Source organism: Nesoenas mayeri (assembly GCF_963082525.1).
Source record: "Nesoenas mayeri genome assembly, chromosome: 4".
Taxonomy (NCBI): Eukaryota; Metazoa; Chordata; class Aves; order Columbiformes; family Columbidae; genus Nesoenas; species Nesoenas mayeri.
Genome location: NC_137540.1, coordinates 32,772,037 through 32,794,336, shown reverse-complemented (window position 1 = coordinate 32,794,336; position 22,300 = coordinate 32,772,037). Strand labels below are relative to the sequence as shown.

Sequence of the window (22,300 nt, the reverse complement as noted above, 5' to 3'; positions counted from 1 at the left end):
CTGCTGTACCCTAACAGCTGTGCGTGTGCCTGCGGAAAACAGAGGGGCTCAGGCTTTGGGGTGAGAGGCGGGAGCTCACTGGAGCCAGCTAAAGAGCAGGGCGCCATGACCGCCCGCTCCCGACCGCCCGACCGTGAAGCCGCTCGGCCAGCAGGCCAGGCCGTCGCCGTCACCGCCCGCCCTTTATCCGGGGGCGTTGCCAGGCGACGGGCAGAGCCGCGGCGGGCGGGGCGGTGTTTGGAGCTCTCTCGGGTCCGGCCGGTGGGCTCAGGCGCTGCCAGGTGGGATCCAGAGGCCGCCGCCATGCCGAGGGAGGGCAGCGGCCGCCGGGCGGGGAGGCGGCGCGGCGTGTTGCAGGTGAGCGGCGGCAGCGCCCGGGCGGGGGGCGCTGTCCCTGGGCTCGGGGGGCGGTGGCGTTTGTGTGCGAACAGGTTTCAGCGACTGCGAGTACCGTGCTGTCAAAGACAACAACGGAAAACAAAGGCGATTTGCGCTCCAAATGAGGTTTGCTGTTGTGTGGACACGGGAAGCTGCTCCCTGTGCGTAACGACGCCCTAAGACGGGAACGGCCGGAGCTCCCCGTCCTGACAGCCCCGCAAACGGGGCTCTGGCCAAGCACCGGCAGGTGCCTCGGGCAGAGCACAAAACCCGTGTTCAAGTCGAAAAGCCTGCTCTCAAGCCCGCAGGGGTCTGTGGCTCCGGGTCTGGAGACGCTGCTGCATTTCATAATGTATTTTTAATATGTAAGTAAGGCCCGTTGTTTTCAGAAGCCGTGTAACCGCTGCGCGTCCGTGATGCTGTGCAGCAGAGCATCCAGAATACCAGTGGTGGCTTCTGTGAAGTTCTTCCATTGTTTTGGACCTGCCACCTGCTGCAAGTTCTTGTCCCACAGCAGTGGGTGAAGCGGCAGCCCCTGCTCACCCGCTCTGACACCGGGACTGTGCAGACCCTTCTGTTGTGCTCTTGCCCATCAGAACATATAACAGGGGGGTGAAAAAGTGTCACACGATGTGTCACATGATGATACAACGTCGTTATTGCAAAAAATTGAAGGGGATCTGTAAGGTATGTTTCTTATGGAGAAGAAATAGAAATTAATACTTGGAGGGATTTTTTAACACAGAAAAATTGGGGAAATGATGATAGAGTGAAAACGCTCCATTTTACTTATCCTTCACAATAATTTTCAGTTAAACGGGTTAATCTCTTGCTCGGTTTTACTTATGTATGTGTGGGAAGGAGGAATTAGTGCTGAACTTGAAGAAGTGAATCTTCTGTGTAAAAGTTATTTGTGAAACCATTTCAGGGTGAGCGACAAAAAGCACTCTCTGCTCATGCAGCAGGAGAGCAAGCAGCCGAATACTCAGATGACTTTGAGAGTGGCAAAGATGGCACATTAAACGGTAAGAGAGAATTAAGTATTTTTCTTAAGGTTCTTCCCTTTTTTAAGTCATTACTAGATCACGGAGAATCTTAGTGAGTCAATATGATTTAGTGTTGCAAGATTTCATATTTTAACAGCTTCTAAATCATTTGGTCCTCCTCTTCCAAGTTAGGAGGGGAATCCCAGTGGAATCAGTGGTGGTGAAACCTGCTAGGCCGGACACAGTCAGTGCTGTTTCCTACAGTTGTGATGCCCAGTTTTACTCCTTGGCCATATTGCTTCTCTACACCTGGCTGAGACAGTAGCGCTCAGTACTGTGAGTGAAAGTGGACATGGGCAGAAAGGAAGCGCTGTTGTCATCTTACTGTTTTCCCAATCTGGATAATCAGCGAGTAAGGGCTGCGGGACACGCTGCAGAGCGTTCTTGCCTGGCAGTGCACACAAACCAGGAGCAAGCTCGAGCTGGCTGGGTTTTTTTGGGCCAGGATGCATTTGATATTTGCTAATGTTAAGTTTAATGAGATTGGCCGAATGGCTCTTCTTCCTGCTTATATGGTGCTGCATGTTAAGGGAAATAGGAATCTTAAATCTCATACTGTATTTTTAAAAGGACTTCTTCTGTGTCCTGTTTTTCATTCAAATCCCAAACCTCTTTGGAAAGTTTGTGGGATGCTTTAATTTCCCTTTGCTGAAAAGATTTTTAAAAAAGCTCCTCCTGCATTAAATATGTTACTCAATTGTCATGGCATTCTTTTGTCATCTTCCTGAAGCATTTGAACTCTGAAATAAAATCAAGTACAAGTAACAGGCTACAGGAAGATAAAACTATTATTGTTAAACATGTGAATCTTAGCATTGGAGCAGGTATCTTCTTTGAGTATCTTCTAGTAGATTTCAAATGGGACAGAAATGAACAGAATAGAAGGGGAGGATGGATTCTGGTAACGAAAGGTGCCTAGCTTTGTTCTTGTTGACTTGCTTCCACTTCTCATGGCCTTGGAGACATAGGTGTTTAAAAGGGTTTTAAATTGCCTGACAGATAAGAATTAACTATGAGTATTTCAAGTATTTTCTTTGGATTTGGTCCACGGAAACAGATGACAGGAAAGGAAGTAGAATAAAGATCTAGTTTGGTGGCTTTGCATAGATCAGAGGTGTAGAAAGAGAAGTGCTCAGAAACTTGAAGTCACAAGAGTGTTATACAAAAAATTCTTTTAAATAATAGAAGATGTAGTTTCTATGTCCCCTTTTTTCCACTTCTCTCAAATGGAAGTTGATAATGTGCTGTTTTCAGGTATTGGAAAAGAATTTACCGGAAGGAATTCAGGTGCTGAAAGCACTAAGAAATTGATTGCTGTTGACAGTCCTCTCTCAGATGAGTATGCTTCGCAAAAAGCGGCAGATTTGGAAAAAGAAGCTGCTGATGACTCGACTTTATCCTTCCATGAAGAGAAGCTTCCACAAACAATGCTTTTAGAAAGTGAAAACATACAGGATGACAGAAAAGATGGTGAAGAAGAGTGTGTGGAAAGTCAAAATGAGGATGATAACAGGAAAAATAACCAAGAGTGTTCAGCTCCTGAAGAAGCACCATGTGGTAATCGTGAAAGTGAGCACTGTAATGACTTGCCTATTCGTGAACTACAGAAAAAAAGAAATGAAGAGAGAAACAAACCAATACCAAAGCCACGGGAGCGCAAAACAAGAAATGCTTCAGCATCAGGTGAAAATAAAGCATTTGAATGTTGTTGCTCCTACTTGCTTTGCCATATTACAATATTTTGAAGTGTTGTAATTTGGGTTATTTTCTGTGTTAAGTATTGGATGCTTTTTCTTGCAGGGAATTTATTCAATATCCTTCTAAAAAGACATGTTTTGATAACCTTCGGCTGCCAGGGGGTGAACTGAACCAGTGTGGGCCAAGTAGCCGGAGGCTCCTATTTGCCTTTTCCTTTCAGGAGATGAAAACCAGTTGTTTGAGTACTAAAAGTCCAGTTGTCCGTCAGTGCATATCCATGGAAGGTGTGGGACGGCTACAGAGTTGCCTCCTCTGTAGATGTATAGCACAGAAAGCCATATGCACAGAGTGTCCACAGCATCTGTGTACCTTTTAATGGAAAGGTCCTTCAACAGGCACCCCTTCTCTATGACCACTGAAGTTGGACCATAGTGTTTGCGAATATCATGGTCAAGTCGTGATGCTGTAGTGTAATAGAATGTCAAAAAATGAGCTGTAACCAAAACATTTATGAACAGTAGAACTCTTATCATCACAAAGTTAAAACTTAAAATTATCTTTGGCTTTGAAGATTCGGAGTCGTTTTGCATGTATAGTCAAAGCATGTAAAAAAATAATTTTAACGTTTCATTGTAATAATAGCTAGCTCAGTTTTCATGTGCAAAGCAGAACTTGGAATTCTGCTAATTGACTTTGCTTTTGCAAATTTACAATATCAAAAGACTTCATATGTTTTATCTGCTTCCTAATATGACCATGATTTGTCCTGTTTCATGTTGAGATAAATTAATGACCGGTCATTACCTGTGATGGAAGATTACAGCTTTGAAATTGCTGGAGCGTGGTTAGTGATATTGGCTCCTTTTTTCTTCCCACATGGTGGCACCACAGTACTAGATACGTGACTGTGCAGCTGGGCATTGCAGATGCCTCCCTTTCATGGCCAGCATGCCTATGTAGTTTTAAACTGGCAGAAAAAAGTTGAAGTACTCCTTTTCTTTGTGTGACTCTTAAGTAGTACAGTGATACTGACATATTGCCTTCAGTAGTCAGCCATTGTAAACTTTCTTTTCTTAGATAAACTGATCTCTGTCCAACAGAGGAGGTGGCTGTGCAGAGATTCATCAGCTTTTTCTGCTCCATTGATTTTTTCTTGTGATTTACTGCATGGAAAAACTGTCAGTGCACTTGTAGGAATACTGTTGAGACCTCGTAGCTCTCTAAACTTCACAGTAATGATATAATTAGACTTTATGCAGCTGAGTGTGCGGATGGGCCTGGGCATTCTCACATTTCCTGCGACAGATTTGTATGAACTAGGACCTGATAAGAAATGCTTCCATTGGCAACGTGCAGAATTAGATACACATTTCTTTGTGGACTGGCATTCATAAAGAAGAAGGCAGGTAGAAAGCTGTTGTGTGGCTTGATCTTGTTGGTGGCAGGGCAGGGGGGTGAAAACATGAAGACGGGATTACCAAATAGGAGGAGGGTGAGGAGCCAGAGGGTAGGAATCTGTAAGAAACTGTTGCATGGTGGTTCTGCTGCCCAGTGATGGCCCTGGGGAGGGAACAGAGACATCACTGAAAAAGCTAGAAATATACTGAAAGCCCTCCTCTTTGACCGCGTTTCTTACGGCGTCTCCTCCCACCCAAGGCTGTTGTGTTCTGCAGTGTGTGGGGAGAAGCAATTTTCGCTCTGTGTCTTCCCTAGTAGACTAAGGCACAAGCAGATTAGCAAAAAATTTTTCTTACAACAATGCTGTATGAGATCTCTTCTATATTATGTCGAGTTGAGAGTGTATGGGTCAGGATCAAGGGGCAGGCTGGCAGGGGTGACACTGTTGTGGGTGTCTGTTACAGGCCACCAGATCAGGCTGAGGAAGTTGATGAGGCCTTCTATGGGCAGCTGGGAGTGGCCTCACAGTCACAGGCCCTGGTTGTTGTGGGTGATTTTAACTTCCCTGATGTTTGCTGGAAGGACCATTCAGCCAGCCAGCCACAGCCCAGGAGGTTCCTCCACTGCACTGATGAGAACTTCCTCATGCAGATGGTGGAGGAGCCGACCAGGAGAGGTGCACTGCTGGATCTCATCCTCACTAACAAGGAGGGTCTGGTCGAAGCAGTAAAGGTAGAGGGCTGCCTGGGTTACAGTGACCACGAGATGGTGAAGTTCAGCATCTTGTGTGGCAGGAACAGAACAGCAAGTAGAATTGCAACCCTGGACTTTAGCAGGGCTAACTTTGGCCTTTTCAAGCAATTGCTGGGGGAAATCCCATGGTCAAGACTGCTTGAAGGTAAAGGGGCCCAAGAGAGCTGGACTGCATTCAGAGATTGCTTCTTCCACGCTCAGGATCAGAGCATCCCCACACGTATGAAGTCAAGGAAGGGAGCCAGGAGGCCTGCGTGGTTGAATAGGGATCTGTTGGGTATGCTCAAGCAGAAGAGGAGAGTTTACAGGTCATGAAAGCAGGGGCTGGCCACTTGGGAAGAATATAAGGCTGCTGTTAGAGGATGTAGGAAGGCAGCTAGGATAGCCAAGGCCTCCTTAGAATTACAGCTGGCGAGAGGGGTCAAGGACAGCAAAAAGAACTTTTTCAAATACATAGCAGATAAAACTAATACCAGAGGCAATGTAGGCCCACTGATGAAGCCAGAGAGTGGTAGTCAATGGTGCAGAGTCTAGTAGGAGGCCAGTATCTAGTGGAGTGCCTCAGGGGTCAGTACTTGAGCCAGTATTATTCAACATATTCATTAACGATTTGGACGAGGGAATAGAGTGCACTATCAGCAAGTTTGCTGAGGACACTAAGCTGGGAGAAGTGGCTGACACGCCAGAAGGCTGTGCTGCCATCCAACGGGACCTGGGCAGGCTGAAGAGTTCGGCGGGAAATATCCTAATGAAATTTAACAAAGGAAAGTGTAGAGTCCTGCATCTGGGCAGGAACAACCCCAGGTTCCAGTATAGGTTGGGAAATTACATATTAGAGAGCAGTGTAGGGGAAAGGGACCTGGGGGTCCTGGTGGACAACAGGATGACCATGAGCCAGCACTGTGCCCTTGTGGCCAGGAAGGCCAATGGCATCCTGGGGTGTATTACAAGGGGGTAGTTAGTAGATCGAGAGAGGTTCTCCTTCTCCTCTACTCCGCCCTGGTGAGACCACACCTGGAATATTGTGTCCAGTTCTGGGCCCCTCAGTTTATGAAGGACAGGGAACTGCTGGAGAGGGTCCAGCGTAGGGCAACAAAGATGATTAAGGGAGTGGAGCACCTCCCTTATGAGGAAAGGCTGAGGGAGCTGGGTCTCTTTAGTTTGGAGAAGAGGAGACTGAGAGGTGACCTTATTAATGTTTATAAATATATAAAGGGTTAGTGCCATGAGGATGGAGCCAGGCTCTTCTCGGTGGCAAACAATGATAGGACAAGGGGTAATGGGATCAAGCTGGAACACAAGAGGTTCCACTTAAATTTGAGAAAAAACTTCTTCTCAGTGAGGGTGACAGAGCACTGGAACAGGCTGCCCAGGGAAGTTGTGGAGTCTCCTTCTCTGGAGACATTCAAAACCCGCCTGGACATGTTCCTGTGCGACCTCATCTAGGTGTTCCTGCTCCATCAGGTGGATTGGACTAGATGATCTTTTGAGGTCCCTTCCAATCCCAAACATACTGTGATACTGTGATATTTATGAAAACTCTAATTGTAGATAAGCTCTCGAGTGCAGTTGCAATATATACACAGAGATAATAAATTGTCTATTTAGAGATTAAATTAGAAGCTTTAAAACTTTCATTGAACTTCCTGAAAAAGTGGCCGTAACTCTTTATATAACTCTCTGTATTGAAGAAAGCTGTACTATTATTTAAATAGCTCATTTAACTGAAATGTTAGTTAATTGACTCCAACTTGGCAAAATAGTATTCCAGACTAGAATGTCTTTAACTAGGCATAACTGAAACGATAATATTTATTTTCATTTGAGAATATTCAAATTCTTTTGTTAGATAGATGTTCTAAACCATTACCTCAACCAAGAAGTATTTTGAGAAAAAGTGGTCCTGTGGAAGACAATGAGCTTAAAAGGTCAGAAGGAAAGACAAGGTCTAGAAAAGGATTGTCTTCATTTTCAGCACCATCATCTCTAACTACTCTGAATACACAAGCTGTGCCCGCGAAAAAATTGATTGTTGAAAGCCCTGGTCCTGAAGTAAGAGAGTGTTCATTTTCTTCCATCCCCCCCATCTGCAGTAGACATTTTTGAAACTAACTTCTATTTAGCTGACAAAATTTTCTGTAAGAAAAAGTGTGAAAAAATGTCTTTGCCAGTAGCATTCTTATTATGAAAGGCAGATAAGAGAACATAAGTAGAAACGGGATTTTGTGATGTTTTGCAGCTTTATGTGCTGATTGATTTTATTTCTCCAAATGTGAAACAAGAATTATATTTCTCCTAGAGAGTTTCGAACAAGTATTCCATGGAAGTATTGTAAAGTCAAATTCTTCTCATTCGTTCTTAATCGCTCACTTGTTTATTTGTCACTTTCTGATCTAAGGGTCCATGGCTAGAAAGTACTTCACCACTGTTTTCCACTAATTTTACTTCCCACAATGAAAGATCTGGAGACTCCAGTTCAATGATATGTGGAGAAGCACCACCTGCAAAAGGTAGAACTTAGATACCTACAACTGGATAAATGTTAACATTTATACTTTAGTAGTATCTAATGGTCAGGTACAAGTCTTCTTAAAAATCAGTGGCATCCTTAATTTGCTTTCTGCTCTCTTTTAGTATCTTTCTCATGCCCTTGTATTTCTTCCTGTTCTGTTTTTGAGAGTGGCCCAGCCTCGTTCTTGCAGTTATGTCCAAATGCAGTATCATCCCAGGTATTCAGAAATTTGGCCCTGGAGGCATCCTAGGAATGGAGAGGAAGAGATAAAAATGTGATAATTTGGTTTTTGTACTTTAACTTACGTCAAGTGAATGCATCATCTAAGCATCTTTGAGACTTAAAACAAGTAATTTTAATTTCATTTCCCCTTACACAGTCAGCGTGACTAGGGTAAATTTCACTTCTTCCTGTACCTTTTCCACAATGTTTAATATAAACTAGGTAGCACTTCTCTGTATAATTTTTTTTGTATTTGTTAATCCTTAACTGTTCTAAGGGAATGTGCAGACCCGTTATGAAATATCAAATCTATGGGCTTCTCAGCAGTATCCATTGAACTTTATTTTCTGAGTCCCCTTTCTAAGACTGGTTACAAAAAATTCAAGAGAATCATGCTGGTGGGTGATTTGCTGTGTGCAGGACTGCAAGAGAGCAAGAGTCAAGCAGCCTACGTGTCTTACGTGACTTTATACAACCTTGGGTAAAACAAAAGAAAGACTGCCTAGTGAAGAAAAGAGTCTAATTTGTGGAGATAGAGCTTGGCAAGGAATTCCTTCCTACATAAAAGGAGGACCATGTTCTTTAGGGAGATTGACTCTATTGACTCCAAATACACCAAATATTTTAATGCATAAGAGAGGAAAAAGAAGCATTCATGCCTATAATAAAGATTGTAAAGATAATATACAATTTTGGGGAAAAGGTGAAACTATAGCATCTTCTATTTTTGCACCTGGAGTTGCAGCAGCACAGGCTTTGACTACACTTAACAAATTAGGATGCTGGTTAGCAAAACAGACTAATGCTACTTCTTTAGCATTATCTGGACTTTTAGCAGACACAGATTCAATTAGGCATGCTACGCTTCAAAATCGTGCTGCCATAGATTTTTTGTTGTTAGCGCAAGGACATGGTTGTGAAGACTTTGATGGGATGTGTTGCATGAATTTGTCTGATCATTCTGAATCAATTCACAAAGCAATTAGAAGGTTAGATGACATGACTAAGAAGTTAACCTGTGAGGATTGGGGTTTAGACAAGTGGTTGAATGGCTGGGGTATTACAGGATGGATTCAGGATCTATTGAAAAACGGTCTAATCATATTGATAGTTGTTTTAGTAATGTTAATGCTTATCCTTTGTATCTTACAGTGTGTACAACGTACAGTAGAAAAATCCATGAAAGGTCTGTGGTTGGCTCAAAAACAAAAAGGGGGAATTGTGGGAGATTTGAGTGATTTTCTTGAAGTTAATGGACGTTGCATGGAATTGAACTGAACGGGCCTCTGAGGCCTATGTATTCAGCAAGAGAGCAAGAGAGCAAGAGTCGAGCAGCCTACGTGTCTTACGTGACTTTATACAACCTTGGGTAAAACAAAAGAAAGACTGTCTAGTGAAGAAAAGAGTCAGCAAGTCAGCTATAATATAGATACATTTTGTTTAATATTAGAGCTTATGTAAAAATTGTATAATCCAGTCACCTATTAGTTTGCGGCATGTGAACAGCAGCTATTGACCAATTACAAGCAGCCTTCTGATGCATGGACAGCGCATGGACAGGTCAAAAAGATATTTAGGGAGAGTTATAACAAGTAATAAACAGCTTTGCTTAAATTCATATTGGATTGTGTGGAGTCCATGATTCTTCACCCTGGCACAAATATGCTTAGATCTGTGTTTAATTTAAGTTCCTATAGTTTGTTGATACCTTGGATCAGCAAATTTGTTTGGTATAGCATGATGGGTTTAGGCATCGTTAGTGAAACAATGTCTAAGGAGAGTTTGTATGGGGAAAAGGATACGAGCATTAGTCCCCTGGAATGGTTAGATTCTCCAAGTGCAGGGACAGCATAAGATGAAGAGAATGATCAAGGTGATGTTGTCGGGACAAAGGAGGATGTAGAAACAACAAAGGTACGGAGTCTGCAACAAAAGTGGAGGAAAAGAGACTGGAAAATAGTGTTTAAAAATGATACTGAAGTGTGCAGGGCTAAGAATTTCAAGCAGATTGATCAAACTTATATAGCTTGAGCTGTCAAGACAGGAACCACAATAATAATACTTACAGGCTTTATGTGGCATTTTTCAGCGCATCATGGGAAGGTTAGTATTTTGTATCCATCTTGCAAACAGAGCTATTCTGGTTTGCAAATGAAGTTCTGGGAAGTTCATACTATCAAGTGCTCATCCTCAGCAGTTAATCTGCTGCTCCAGTGTCCTGTGCACTAAGTGCTGTAGTTGTACAGTACCTGATGCCTACAGTTACGTACAGTTGTACTATCTCGTAAGCATAAAGTAAAATATGAAAGTTTACATATCAACAGAGGACAGAAAATGGTTCATATATATTCAGAATTCTCCTTGTGACCTCAAACTTACCTTCATCACTGTCAATCTAGGTTAAGTTTCATAGGTGGTCACCATTGATATTCCTTTCTTCAAGTAACTTGGAGTTAATCTGCCATGCACAATTTATACTTCTTTTAAGTATCAGAAGATTGTGGAAGACCGTAATTTGGAATTTACCGTGGCCTCTTTTGATTTGTATCTGAATTGTTTTGCAAATGTAGGACTCTGCATTAATGGCAGTTCAGATCTGATAAAATGTTTTTAAGTATTGCTAATAAAGTGTTTCATAAATGACAATTTCACCACCTAGGCATGCATTTAAATGGAAGTGATGCTTTCTTTAAATCTTTCCATTATTTCCTTGTGTGTCCTGAATCTCTGAAAGACACCGTACAATTAAAGTAGTTTTTGTTGCCCAAATTGTTGTACAGACTTCATTGGTAGTTTGCTAGATACCAGAAGAGAAGGTTCTTGCTGTGATTGCAATGGCTCTTGCTTTTGGTTTCTGCACTAGGACCATGTTTGGGTGCTGAGGCAGATGGGAAGCTTTCTCTTTGCCGCGCTCACACATGCTGTAACATTTGTTAAAACTCCAGTTGGTACTCCAGTCTTATGTGTAAATACGGTACAAACGTATCAGGTTTAATAATATGTTTCAGAAACAGATGTTTTTAGAAATAACAATACTGAGAAATTATGAAATTTTGTTCATGTGTCCTCCCAATCCTTTTTCTCCCCTTAGATCACGATCAGAAGACCAGCAGCAGTGACTTGGAAGTAGAGGACAATAGTGGAAAATCCCATTCTGTGACAGAAGTAAAGAAGACCACAGGATATGAGAAAACGAAGGAATCAGAGAAGTCAACAGATGACAGTTCAGATGAAATGGTGAAAATAGCGGAAGGGCAAATAGTAACTGATACAACACAGAAGGCATCAGTGAATGATCAGTCTGAGCATGGGGAGGCAAAGAGCACTTCAAAGGACTCTGTCAAGGTATTATTTTTATGCACTTGTGCCATTGTTTAGAATAATGTCCTAGAAACATGGTGAAAAGTTTGGTAAAGTTACTGTTGATAACTTAAATGTGTAGAACTCTTGTTTGTAAAGCTGACAATTTATCTCTGGCTTCTAGAGGTGAGGCTCTTACCAATTTGGCATAGTTTTATGGAAGATGTGGGGAATCCCTTTTACACAAATAATTTAAAGCAGATAGAGGTATTGAAATGTGCATTTTCCAATCTTAGTGAATTACCCTTATCCAAGGGAAAATGTCAGATCTCTATTGTGAGGTTAGCTGAACTGCAGTGAGCAGTGTATGTTGGCAGAGGATGCAATCCATGATGTGACCTGCTTAATGGGTAAGATACAAAGCACTTTATGCTTTATCCTAAGAAAGAAAATATGTAGATATACATAACTGTTGAAGCTTAATATCAAAACCAGTTTAAAAAGTGTTGATATAATAACAGGGAAGCCAACTGCCCAGCTGAGTTATTTTTATTCCTTTGTATTTCTGAATTATAGACTATAATTTGTATAATATAAAGAAGCATTTCTAGGTGCCATTCCAAAAAGATAGAAGCATTTTGAAACCTTGGTTGGTTGGTTTGGTGGTTTTTTGTTTGTTTGGGGTTTTTCTTGCTTTCTTACTCTGTACTCTATTCTTTCTATAGTAGAGTGTCTTTCTTGCATTTTTTTCTGACATCATAGAATCATAGAATATCTCACGTTGGAAGAGACCTAGAATGAGTCCAACTCCCAACATCCTTGTTAGCTTACAAAAATCTGTTTCATCCTGATGTAGTTCTGTTGCTTCAGAGACACTATAATTTCACTTTTCCTCTGTGTTTCCTAGAAAACAAGTGAAACAAAGGAGAGAGCTCTACAAAATGCGAAAGTTTCTGTATCTGAGAGGTAAGAGAAAGATGCCATGTGTAACAGCCTGCAGAGCGTAAGATGTGTGTAAATGCCCTGACAATGCTGCTTCACTCTCATTTTCTGTCAGCATTGTCTTCGCTGCTGACAACCTTTGCCCATCTGTGGAAAGCAGTTTAGTAGATGTGGCCTGTTCTCAGAACCCTTGCTCTGGGTTAGATTCAGACCAGATTCCAAGTCTTTTGTCTGTGTGTATGATGAGTGTGTGCTGCTGGAGCCACCAATGAAGGCAGTCTGTGATGTCTTTACAGGTTTTAAGCTGTTTTGTAGATGAAAGTATAAGGAATTTATAAACTCTCTTGCTCTGAATATGTTGAATGGTGGCTTGTCTAGCAATAGTAAAGCCCTCAGAAGAAAACAGGCTTCTTCAGCCTTTCCTTTTCCCCTGTCCCCAGCCAAGTTCATGTAAAAACAGAATCACAGTAATTTTGGTATACACTGGAGTAGAAGGAACGCTGCTTGGTACCAGCTACAATAAATGGAAAGGTTATGACTATGTTTGTGTCTTGGTGTTTTTATAGGTGTTTGTCTTCTGCACACTTAAAGAAAAAGGTGAAAGCTGTTGCTTCAGCTACAACTGTTTCATCTCAATATCTAGGAACATTAAAGGTGCTGGAAAATAAACGCGTGCAGAAGAACAGTACAGAATTTGACAAAGCAGATAGTCTACGAGCAGCCATTTTCCAGGTAGATCTTAAAAACAAACAAATAAAAAATGAACAAAATAACCAACAAACAAAACTATGCATATAAAAGTCCTGTTGTAGGAGTCAACACCTCTTGTTTTCTTGAAGTCAGTATTTCTGAGTATATTCTTTGCATGTGCTTACAGGTGTAGTAATCCTTTTATTCTGTTGGCTATGGCTTTTCATCAAATTATGAACTAAAAAGCTAGATGAGGGACACACAGCATGGTTCATAATTTATTGTGTCAGACTCTTTTCAGACACATACAATATTTTCCTTTATTTCTAGTTCTTCATTAACATAAGTAAGGGTGTCGTTTCAAGTTTCTTTTCCTGGTATGTTTTATTCAGTGGGCATTAAGTGAAAACAAGTCCAGTATTTTCTCCAGAAGCATCATCTCTGGATTCTGTGTAGAATTTCGTAACGATTAGTTTGTGGGCTCCCAACAGATTTTTGCTACTAATCTCTGTGAGAACAACTTTCATTAACAGATGCTGTTCATATTGGTATATGTTTTTAATACTTGTTATGGTTCTAGAACAAAATTTAGAACCTCAAGTTCATATTTCTATTGTCTCCATAGTTTTTAAGTTAAAATAGGTTTCATTTATGATACTTGTATCTTTAGGCAGCATACCAAATATATAATTAAACCCTGAAAATTTAAGCCTGATTCTGCAAATAGCTCATAAAACTTTATGGATGCCTGAAGTCTCGCTCTTCCCAGTTGGATTTTATTCTGTTTAATTCTGGGTATTTGCGAGAGAGACAAGAAAAGTAAATAATGTTGCTATATAGCAAGTAATAAGAATCTTTATTCCATTCTTCTTTTTCGTTTTCTTAATGCTTACATTTTTGGGTGTTTTTTTTTAAAGATCATTGTGATTTTTCATATTTTGTAGCTGTGATTTTAGAATCTTAGTTTTCTAAATGGGGTGGTTATTTAAGTAGCACATGGAAAAATTGAGATTAATGTTGATGTTCGTTATATTGGTGCTGGTCTGGTAATATTTAGTTGTTTTAATAGAAAATTTTTTGTTATACCTTAAAAAGACTTCAAAAGTGTAAATGTCTTCTAATGGTTCTTACAGAATTGGTTGGAAAAGAAAAGGGCTGCTTTACTGCAATCAAAGAGAATTGAAAAGGAGAAAGCTGAAAATCTAAAGAACAATATTGAAAAGGTTTGTTTACATTCTTGTTTAAAAAGAAGTTGACAAACTATAATTCTCTGAAGTTTGCTTACCTGTGCTTTCTACCTAAATACATCACTCTGCTGTTCAAAGGCATCTGGTTTTCTCTAAGTAGCACAAGATGATTTGAAACAATAAAAGGCTTGTCCCACTTGTTATGGTTTCTGTAAAGGGTTTGTGGCTGATGCTTCCCTACACATTTATGTAAAGTATGTCAAAAGTGTGCTTCTTAGATTAGTGTTCAGGTTTTTTTACAAGGACCCTGGGATGCTCAGCCCTTGAGGTGTTAAGTATTGATTTGTCATCTGTCAGAAGATGTTGAGAGATGCCTGTCCTCAGAGGACTGTATGTTAAATAGTACCATACACCATTCTTAAATTTGGCTTTTAAGTATTTAATACATTTTGCTTCTAAGCATTCAACATGTATTTCATATTTATCTACACGTTTTGCAGGAGTGGTTTGTCTCATTTGATTAAGTTAAATTAAAAATGAGCATAGAAAAAACACTTTATAGTTGAAACTTAATTTTGGATATTACTTGGTATGTTGTCTGCAAATAAATTTCCATTTCTTTATTGCTCCATCTAATCCTGCATTTGACAATGAGTTTAAAGCATACTATTTCAATTATAGTTTTATATTTAATTGTATTGAAATGTACACTCTTACTTTCAATCTAGAAAGAAGCTGTTAAAAGAGAGGAAGCAAATGCAGCTTTTGAAGCCTGGAAAAAAAAGAAAGCAATAGAAGCAAAGAAGTTAAGTGAAAAAAAGAAGCTTGAGGAACTTAAGGAAAAAAAAGCAACAGAACAGAACAAGGAGAAAGCAGAAGCAGCACAGAAGGTGATGTGAAATATGTATATAAATGTGTATTGGATATGGTTCAGGATATTATTGAGAATAATTTTGAATAATCCAGCAAGAGGTGGAAACAAACTAGATTCTAAACATGGTTAATTTTTGAAGGAAGTTCATCTTAGATTCTGTTCTGTTGAAGTATGTAATGTTTACATTTGTACACAAACAGGCATTTTTCTGTCTTTGAATTCTCTCAACTGAACGTAAAATAAACTCCATATAAATACATTAGCAATGAGCTATTACTTATTGGCAAAAATAATTTATTCTTTTTAGGTATAGTGATACCCACTTCTGAGCAATGCTACAAACAGATATTCCAAAATGACAATGTAAAGAAATCACAAAAATAATGATACAGAATAAGCAAGTGGCGTATTGACAAAAATCTGAGGCTTAAGATTTCTAAAGAATCTGTGCTTTTCTTTAGGCATTTGAAAAATGGAAAGAAAGAAAAGCAGAATATTTAAGAGAGCAAAGCAGAAAGGAAAAACAGTCTGAAAGAATCAGGAAGAAGACAGAAGAGGAACTGCTTGCAGAGAAGAAGAGAGACAGCATGTCAGCAGTTGAAAAATGGTGCTACTCCACTGGGCTTTGGAATGTCATAGTTTTCCAAATCTTTGTTTATAAATGAAATAGGTGGTTTGTGAGTGCTTGATGTGCTTCTAATTGAGACATAATGGCATGCTAACGATCAGGCTCTTCAGTCCTAAAGGAGAACAGATATGACAATGAGAACAAGCTGTACAGCTTCTTTCCCCTTAGTAACTTCAGTGTTTCCTCCCCAAAAGGCTACTGACTAAGCCCGGGCAGAGATACTGCAACTAAGGAGTAAAATTTATTGAGTATTGTAATGTCTTCTGTGATTAGTCTCATGTTTCACTATTAAACCATAGGAAGGAAGGTAAATCTTTATCTTAAAGTTGTGTGGAATACAATGTATGAAAGTAGATGTATTCAGAAGCAAATGAGATGTGTCTGCTGGATAAATTATTTGTTAGGTTTACAAGCTGAGAATTTTCACAGACTATGTCCAACTTACTACCCACAGAAGGTTTGAATCTGACTTTTTAAATGATACCAAATAAGAACAAAAGAAGTACAGAAAAGCTGAAGCCATAATAGATAGAATAGTAGGTTCATTTATACCCTGGTGATATAATACATGAAGATGGACTTTGAAGATCTTGAATATATATTCTAGGTATATTATAAAATGCGTAAAATATCTCGATTGAATTTACTTCATCAGTCACAGGTGCAGCATCTTACATGATGATTTCCCATTCTTCCCTCTCACTATACAGGAATGAAAAAAAGGAAGAATATATGAAAAAGAAGAAAGTGGAAAAAATCCTAGAGAAAAGAAAGCAAGAAATACAACAGGCAGAGAAGGAAGAAAAAGATAAAAAGGCAGTGGAAGAATATGACAGATGGCTGGTATTTTATTTTTTTTACACTTTGTCAAAACCAAAAAGATTAATGTAGTAATGAGTGTGAACACTCATTGTGTGTATTGTAATACTCACGTTTTTTCATGCTGTTATGAGAGGCCAGATGATGGCAGCATTACCTTGCTGCTCCCCAAAAATTCTTGAGCAAAATGATGATAAAATATGGTGGACTTACTATTTAGCATACATGGAAAATATATTCTCCTTACCTGCATGTTGTAGAGTTTTGAATTTCATAGTTAGTATTCGTTATTTGACATTCCATGTCAGGAGCAACCATCTCTGAAGGGCCAGCTCACCATAGCACAAAACGTACAAAGCCGAGGAGCATCTCCAGCTGCAACTGTGAGTGCATATACATTCAAGGAAGCATTTAAAGTGGAGACTTGTATACCTTAAATTGATGAAAGCACTTGTAGTGGAGTTTGAGATTATTTCAATTTACTAGGAGGAGTGGAACTCTGCTCACAATTATATTTCTTTGTACAACAGTGTACTTCAGTTACAGTTATTAAGCATTAAATTAATATAGTACTGTAGTTCCAACGCTAAGGCAGTTTTTATTTCTGCCTTGCTATGTAAAGAGAAGAGAGATCAGTAATATTATTAGCATATGTGATTTTCTTAAGGATGTGTGACTTACTAATTTAAGAAAATACTGTGCTCTTCATCCTTACCCTATGATACATTCATTCATCAGACTGACTTCCAAGGTTTTCTTAGTTTGAGACTGTATCTTGTGTTGTCTGTCTTCCTTTCTGGCATGTATCCTGAACATGTGGTCTCTGTTGCCATTTATAAGAATAGGATCTTGCAACTCAGCTGGGTTAAGGTCCTTACAGGGATTCATTTGTACTGTCAGTAGCTTAAAAATAATTGTTTCCAGAGTCTGAAGTGGGCTCTTTTTTTTTTTTTCTTTTTTTTTTTTTTGGCGAGGGGACATGCAGGAGAGTGGATGAGAACTGAGGAAGGCAGATGTATGGGTGTGGGACAGATTTTAAGAGAACAATCATACTTTACTTGGCTATCTTAGAAATATGCAGCTATATAAAACAGCAAGAACCTGCATATTTTCTCTTCACTTTCTTTTCAAGCCTTTTTAGTCTTAGGTTTAAGTCTTTTAAGTTCTTATTTGGTCTGGTCCACTGTTGGAATACCTCTGATTTCTGTAGTCATTGGTAGGAAGCATCTTCTCTGATCCCCTTTGTCCAGTGATATCCAGCTCAGTTGTGTGAAATTATTAATGTCTGATCTTAGATTATTTCTTGCACAATCAGTGTTCCTAGTTCCAAAGGAAAGAAGTACTATACTTGGAGTAGCAGCTAATGCTCTGCCCCAATAAGCTCCACTTACTGAAACTATTGTCAATTAGCATGGTTTACCAAAGCATTTATGTTACCTCTCATTGTACCTTTGACTTCCTTGCTGTCTTGGACTCTGTACAGAGGGGAATGAAATCTGCTGCCTAGCACAGGCTCCCCTGTTCAAATTGTGTAAAAATTCCCAAGGTCATCACTTCAGTGGGATTATTAAGTAAGTTAAGGATTATTAAGTAAGTTGTAGTAGTTGGGTGAATGACTAGATCTAAATGGACGTGCATGTGCCTCCATGAGAGGAGCACTTTGAAAAACAAGCAGGTGTTGGAGGATGTGATAGATACTGAGTTGGTTGGCAGAGTTACCTCTAACATTACCACATTTTCCGTGTCTATGTGCAAGTGTTGACCGATGTGTCTCATGCCCAGTCTTCACATTTTTACTTTCTGAAATTGTGTTGGTTTTTGTAGCTAACACACCTTTGTTTGAGAAAGCGTATCAGGCAGTGGCTCTGTCGTCATGTTTGGCCAGCGTATTATTTCACTTTGTGTAGTAAAAGAGAAAATACCTTCAGTGAACTGCAGGACAGAAACACCTGGAAAGTTGTCAATCTATTATCACGGGAACTGAGATGATATCTGCCTACAGGTAGATAAACAGGCATCAAATCTGAGAGGGCAGAATTGTGGAAGTCTTTTAGGTGTGTTATATCAACTAAGAGTATTTTTGTTAGAAGGGCAATACAACATGAGTCATATAGTGCGTAGCATTTTAATATGATTTCGTTAACATTCACCATAAATAAATGTATAAATTCATCCTCAGCTTTCCTGAAACAGGTGTTGACCATAGTGAAACAGACATAAAAATCTCCTTGTAGTTCTTCTAAAATATAAGAAACATTCTGGTTTTATGTTAATAAAAATTCTGTTACTTGTGCTTTTAGAGGTTATTGTGTGAATGTTTGATAACATAAGTGCATAGAGAAGATTACTTTTTAATCATGAAAATAAATGCCTTGAAAAAGGCTATTAACTCTTGTAAAATACTAACATAAAAAGGATAATCTTGAGCTGAGATACTTTAGTATTGCTGAGGAAGTTTAAGCTTCTGATTTTTTTGATTCTTTCATAGTATTTGCCTCTTGCTACTTACCAAGTACTCTTCAAGCCAATCTAGATGTTATGCTTGATAAATGGTCACATTAATACATACTGCTAGTGTTTGACACTCATCATTGACACGAACCTACTCTGAGGAGTAGAATGTGGAAAAGAATCACCTAGAAAGTTTATAACAACAAACCAGTTTAGTTTGTGTTATTTTTGAGATCGTGACCTTGATATCTGTTTTCTGTAGAGAAAAGCAAATATCCTAGATGTGTTATGTTCTTCATTTTATGTGGTAAGCATTAAACTAGTACGAGTTGATGAGAAGTAAGGCGTTTCTCAAATAATTCTTGAAGATCAACATAGTATGATTAAATACCGTAGAAGTTTGAAATTTTACCTTGAGGTTGAGCATATTCAACAGCTATTTTTGGCATTCTAAAGCTGTTTAAAAGCATGAGAAAATTATGTACTAGATGAGTCTCATGGATTTGTTGGTTTCTGAGTTAGAAATAGCTGACATGAGTTATTCATTTCATGTGGTTTAGTAAGATCTATCTGAGAATACTTTCTATATTGGAATTTTAATCTTCTGGCACTGTAATATGTTAGAAATAGGGCTGTTATTGTTATTCCTGTTAAACATTGTAAGGCTTCTGTGCTATCTAAAACTAGATTATTATGTGGCAGTCATACTGCTAAAAAATGTGATCTTCCTAAAATTTTGTAAGTGAAAAATGTATTCATCTTAGTAGGCTATTGAGTAGGAAACTTGCACAGAGAAATCAAGCTGTTCAGTCGAGTTGATCTAGTGTATGACAAGCTACAGTTACTGTTTTCATCTTTCACTATTTCTGTCACTCTTCTGTTAGTGCAAATAACATCTTGTCTGTTATTTTAGGGAAGATTTATATCACTTGTGACTTGCGAGAATGTGAACTGTAGTTAGGAGTAGAACATAAGGGCAGGGAAGAAGTCAGTAAGTCTTCATGTCAAATTTAATCTTTTAAAAACCAGTTAAATTAACTCAAGCTTCTTCTCTTGGCACTGGGATTCATTCATGAAAATTGGATCTTCAAACCCAAAGATTAAAAACTGAGACGTGATTAAAAAATCCAAAGCAACTTTTATTTCCTTCCTCGGTGGGTGTATGCTTTATCTTTGGTTTGGGTTTTTCATAAATGAGTCTGTTGTGCAACATGTATTGAGAGCGCTTTATAAATATAAAATATGCACATTTCTTTGTAACATGATTTCTCCAGTAATTGCCAATACTGCAAAGTAATTGTCCAATAAGTCCTATTTTTAACGAGTTTTCAACTACCTGTCCTGATGTGTCTTTGCATGTCAAATACAGATTCTAAGATTTGTAGAATATGATTACATTTTTGTAAAAATAAGTTGGCTGGGTATGTGCAAATACTTCCTAACAGCAACATGAGTTATCTATGTGTTCCATTATAGAGCACATTCTTCCCTAGCTTACCTGCACTGCTTGCACATATCTTGTTGTCTTTTTTTGAATAATACCACTGATAATGCGGACTCCTTTCCCCTCAGGGTACTTACCAGTTCCTTTTAAAAATTCCTGAAAAAACACCTTGAAGTTGTTCTAAAGACCCAAAGCCCCTAGCTGTGTTCGTCCGAGGAAGATCTCCGTGGAGGGAGAAAGAAAGCGGAAGTATAGGATGACAGTGAAGAGTCAGAATCTTCCAGTTCTAGAAGCCCACTTTGTCTCAGTTACTCCGTATAACCCAGAAAGATACAGTTTGTACAGAGAGAGAATATTTTTTTATTATCCTAACTGTGATGAACTTTTGCATTGCTTTTTATAAAGGACGTTATTTCTCCATACAAACCTTGTCTTGCTTTTAATCAGCCTTGCTAGTAACAACATGAAATAATTGTGTGTTTATTTAGCAACACCAGACATTCTGAACTGAATTGGATCTTCGGATTTATGTTAAAGACCTAAAGGGCACAGATTAAAATCACACTGAAAGGGTTGATATTTCAGTGCATGTTATGCTTGTTTGAGTTTTTGTACATAGCACACGCATAGCTAGCATGTGTACAGTTTGGCTACTGCCTACATGTAAAACAAAACTTCCACTCGAGCTCTCTTTTTTACAATAACACTTCTACCCCCATTTACCAGCCTACTCCCTTAGCCGCTGTTACCTCAATATTTCTCTTGTCACCCAGAAATAACAGGCAAGCACTGCTAGGATATTGGGAACTTGCAGGATATAGAGTGTCCCTCCGAGGGATTGAATCATGGGTTGGCTGAGAGCACCAGCTGCCTGACAGCCGTCTTCAAGGAGCAGTGCTTCCACTGCAGTGCAGTCTATACATGTGAAAATATGTAAATTTTTGGTGCTTCAAAATTCTGGCTGGTGGATTTGTTTTTTTGGGGTTTTTGTTTATTTGCTTTTTGGTGTTTGTTTGACACATCTTTTTATCCTCAGGAGAAGAAAGAGAGGAAAGAGCAGCTTGACAAGAAGCAAAAGAAGATGCATGCTATCCATGGGGATGAAGCGCCTTCTCCCTGGAGTCCACCTGGCAAAGTCACGTATTCAAGGACTTAATGAGCAGCCTGTTGCCTTCAGTGAGAAAAAAAGATCTACAAAGTTCTGATGATGACTAACCTCTATTTCAATAACACCTGTTTTTCACTGAATCCGTAATAGTTATTGCATCCTTTCTTGTTGTTTTATTTTCTCTCTGGAGTTTAAATAGACCAGTTGTCCCTTTCCATTGCTTTAGAAAATTGACTAAGTTTTATAATTCCACATTTAACTTGGTTTTGCTAAATCCTCTGTTACTTTGTCCCTTTTTAGTGAAAGTGTATATTCAAGATACAGAATGCTGGATTCTGGCATTGTTTTTTTTCACCCAGTAAGTAGCAGAATGGTTATTTTGGAGTTGCTAGGCCACACTCCTGAGGAGTTAAGTCTGGAGGAAATGCTTTGTGAAGGGGGGACAGTGGGTAAGCAGGAGATAAGATGTATTTGCTAGAGCAGTAGGTACTGGCCTAGTTACTATCATTAATCTAATTTCTGTCTATAAAAAGTATAGAGGAAGGTTTGTAAGATGTACAGTATTTCTGTTGCATATGATCTATTGACAGTGTCAAGAAGTATTTGCTCATCTTGAGAACAGTGATGAGGTTTCACTAGTAGTTGGGCTGGATTTGTGTACAGTCAAATAATCAGAAAGATCAGACTTGATCCATTGTGAGGAGTGGTTGGAGATTTGATACAGCTGCTTCTAGATTAGGAAGTATCTTTGTTGCAGGATGAGGTATGAGTGTATTTTGTGGCATTTTACACTGCATGTCTCAACTTGAGTTGCCCTGTGTGAACCTTGCTCATGGTAGCCCTCTTGTGT

The 22,300-nt window shown here is 39.3% G+C and overlaps 1 protein-coding gene across 1 annotated transcript; it reads left to right on the top strand.

Annotated features, from left to right (window-relative positions):
- Positions 1 to 303: 303 nt before the first annotated feature.
- On the top strand, positions 304 to 21,498 carry MAP9 (microtubule associated protein 9; the record flags this gene model as incomplete). Its single annotated transcript, XM_080343843.1, has 13 exons — positions 304 to 447; positions 1,307 to 1,379; positions 2,799 to 3,107; positions 7,096 to 7,325; positions 7,672 to 7,783; positions 11,099 to 11,352; positions 12,215 to 12,273; positions 12,816 to 12,981; positions 14,073 to 14,162; positions 14,855 to 15,016; positions 15,462 to 15,607; positions 16,339 to 16,471; positions 21,379 to 21,498. The coding sequence occupies 13 exons, from the start codon at positions 304 to 306 to the stop codon at positions 21,496 to 21,498; spliced, it is 1,998 nt and encodes a 665-aa protein (XP_080199969.1).
- Between the last annotated feature and the right edge of the window lie 802 nt (positions 21,499 to 22,300).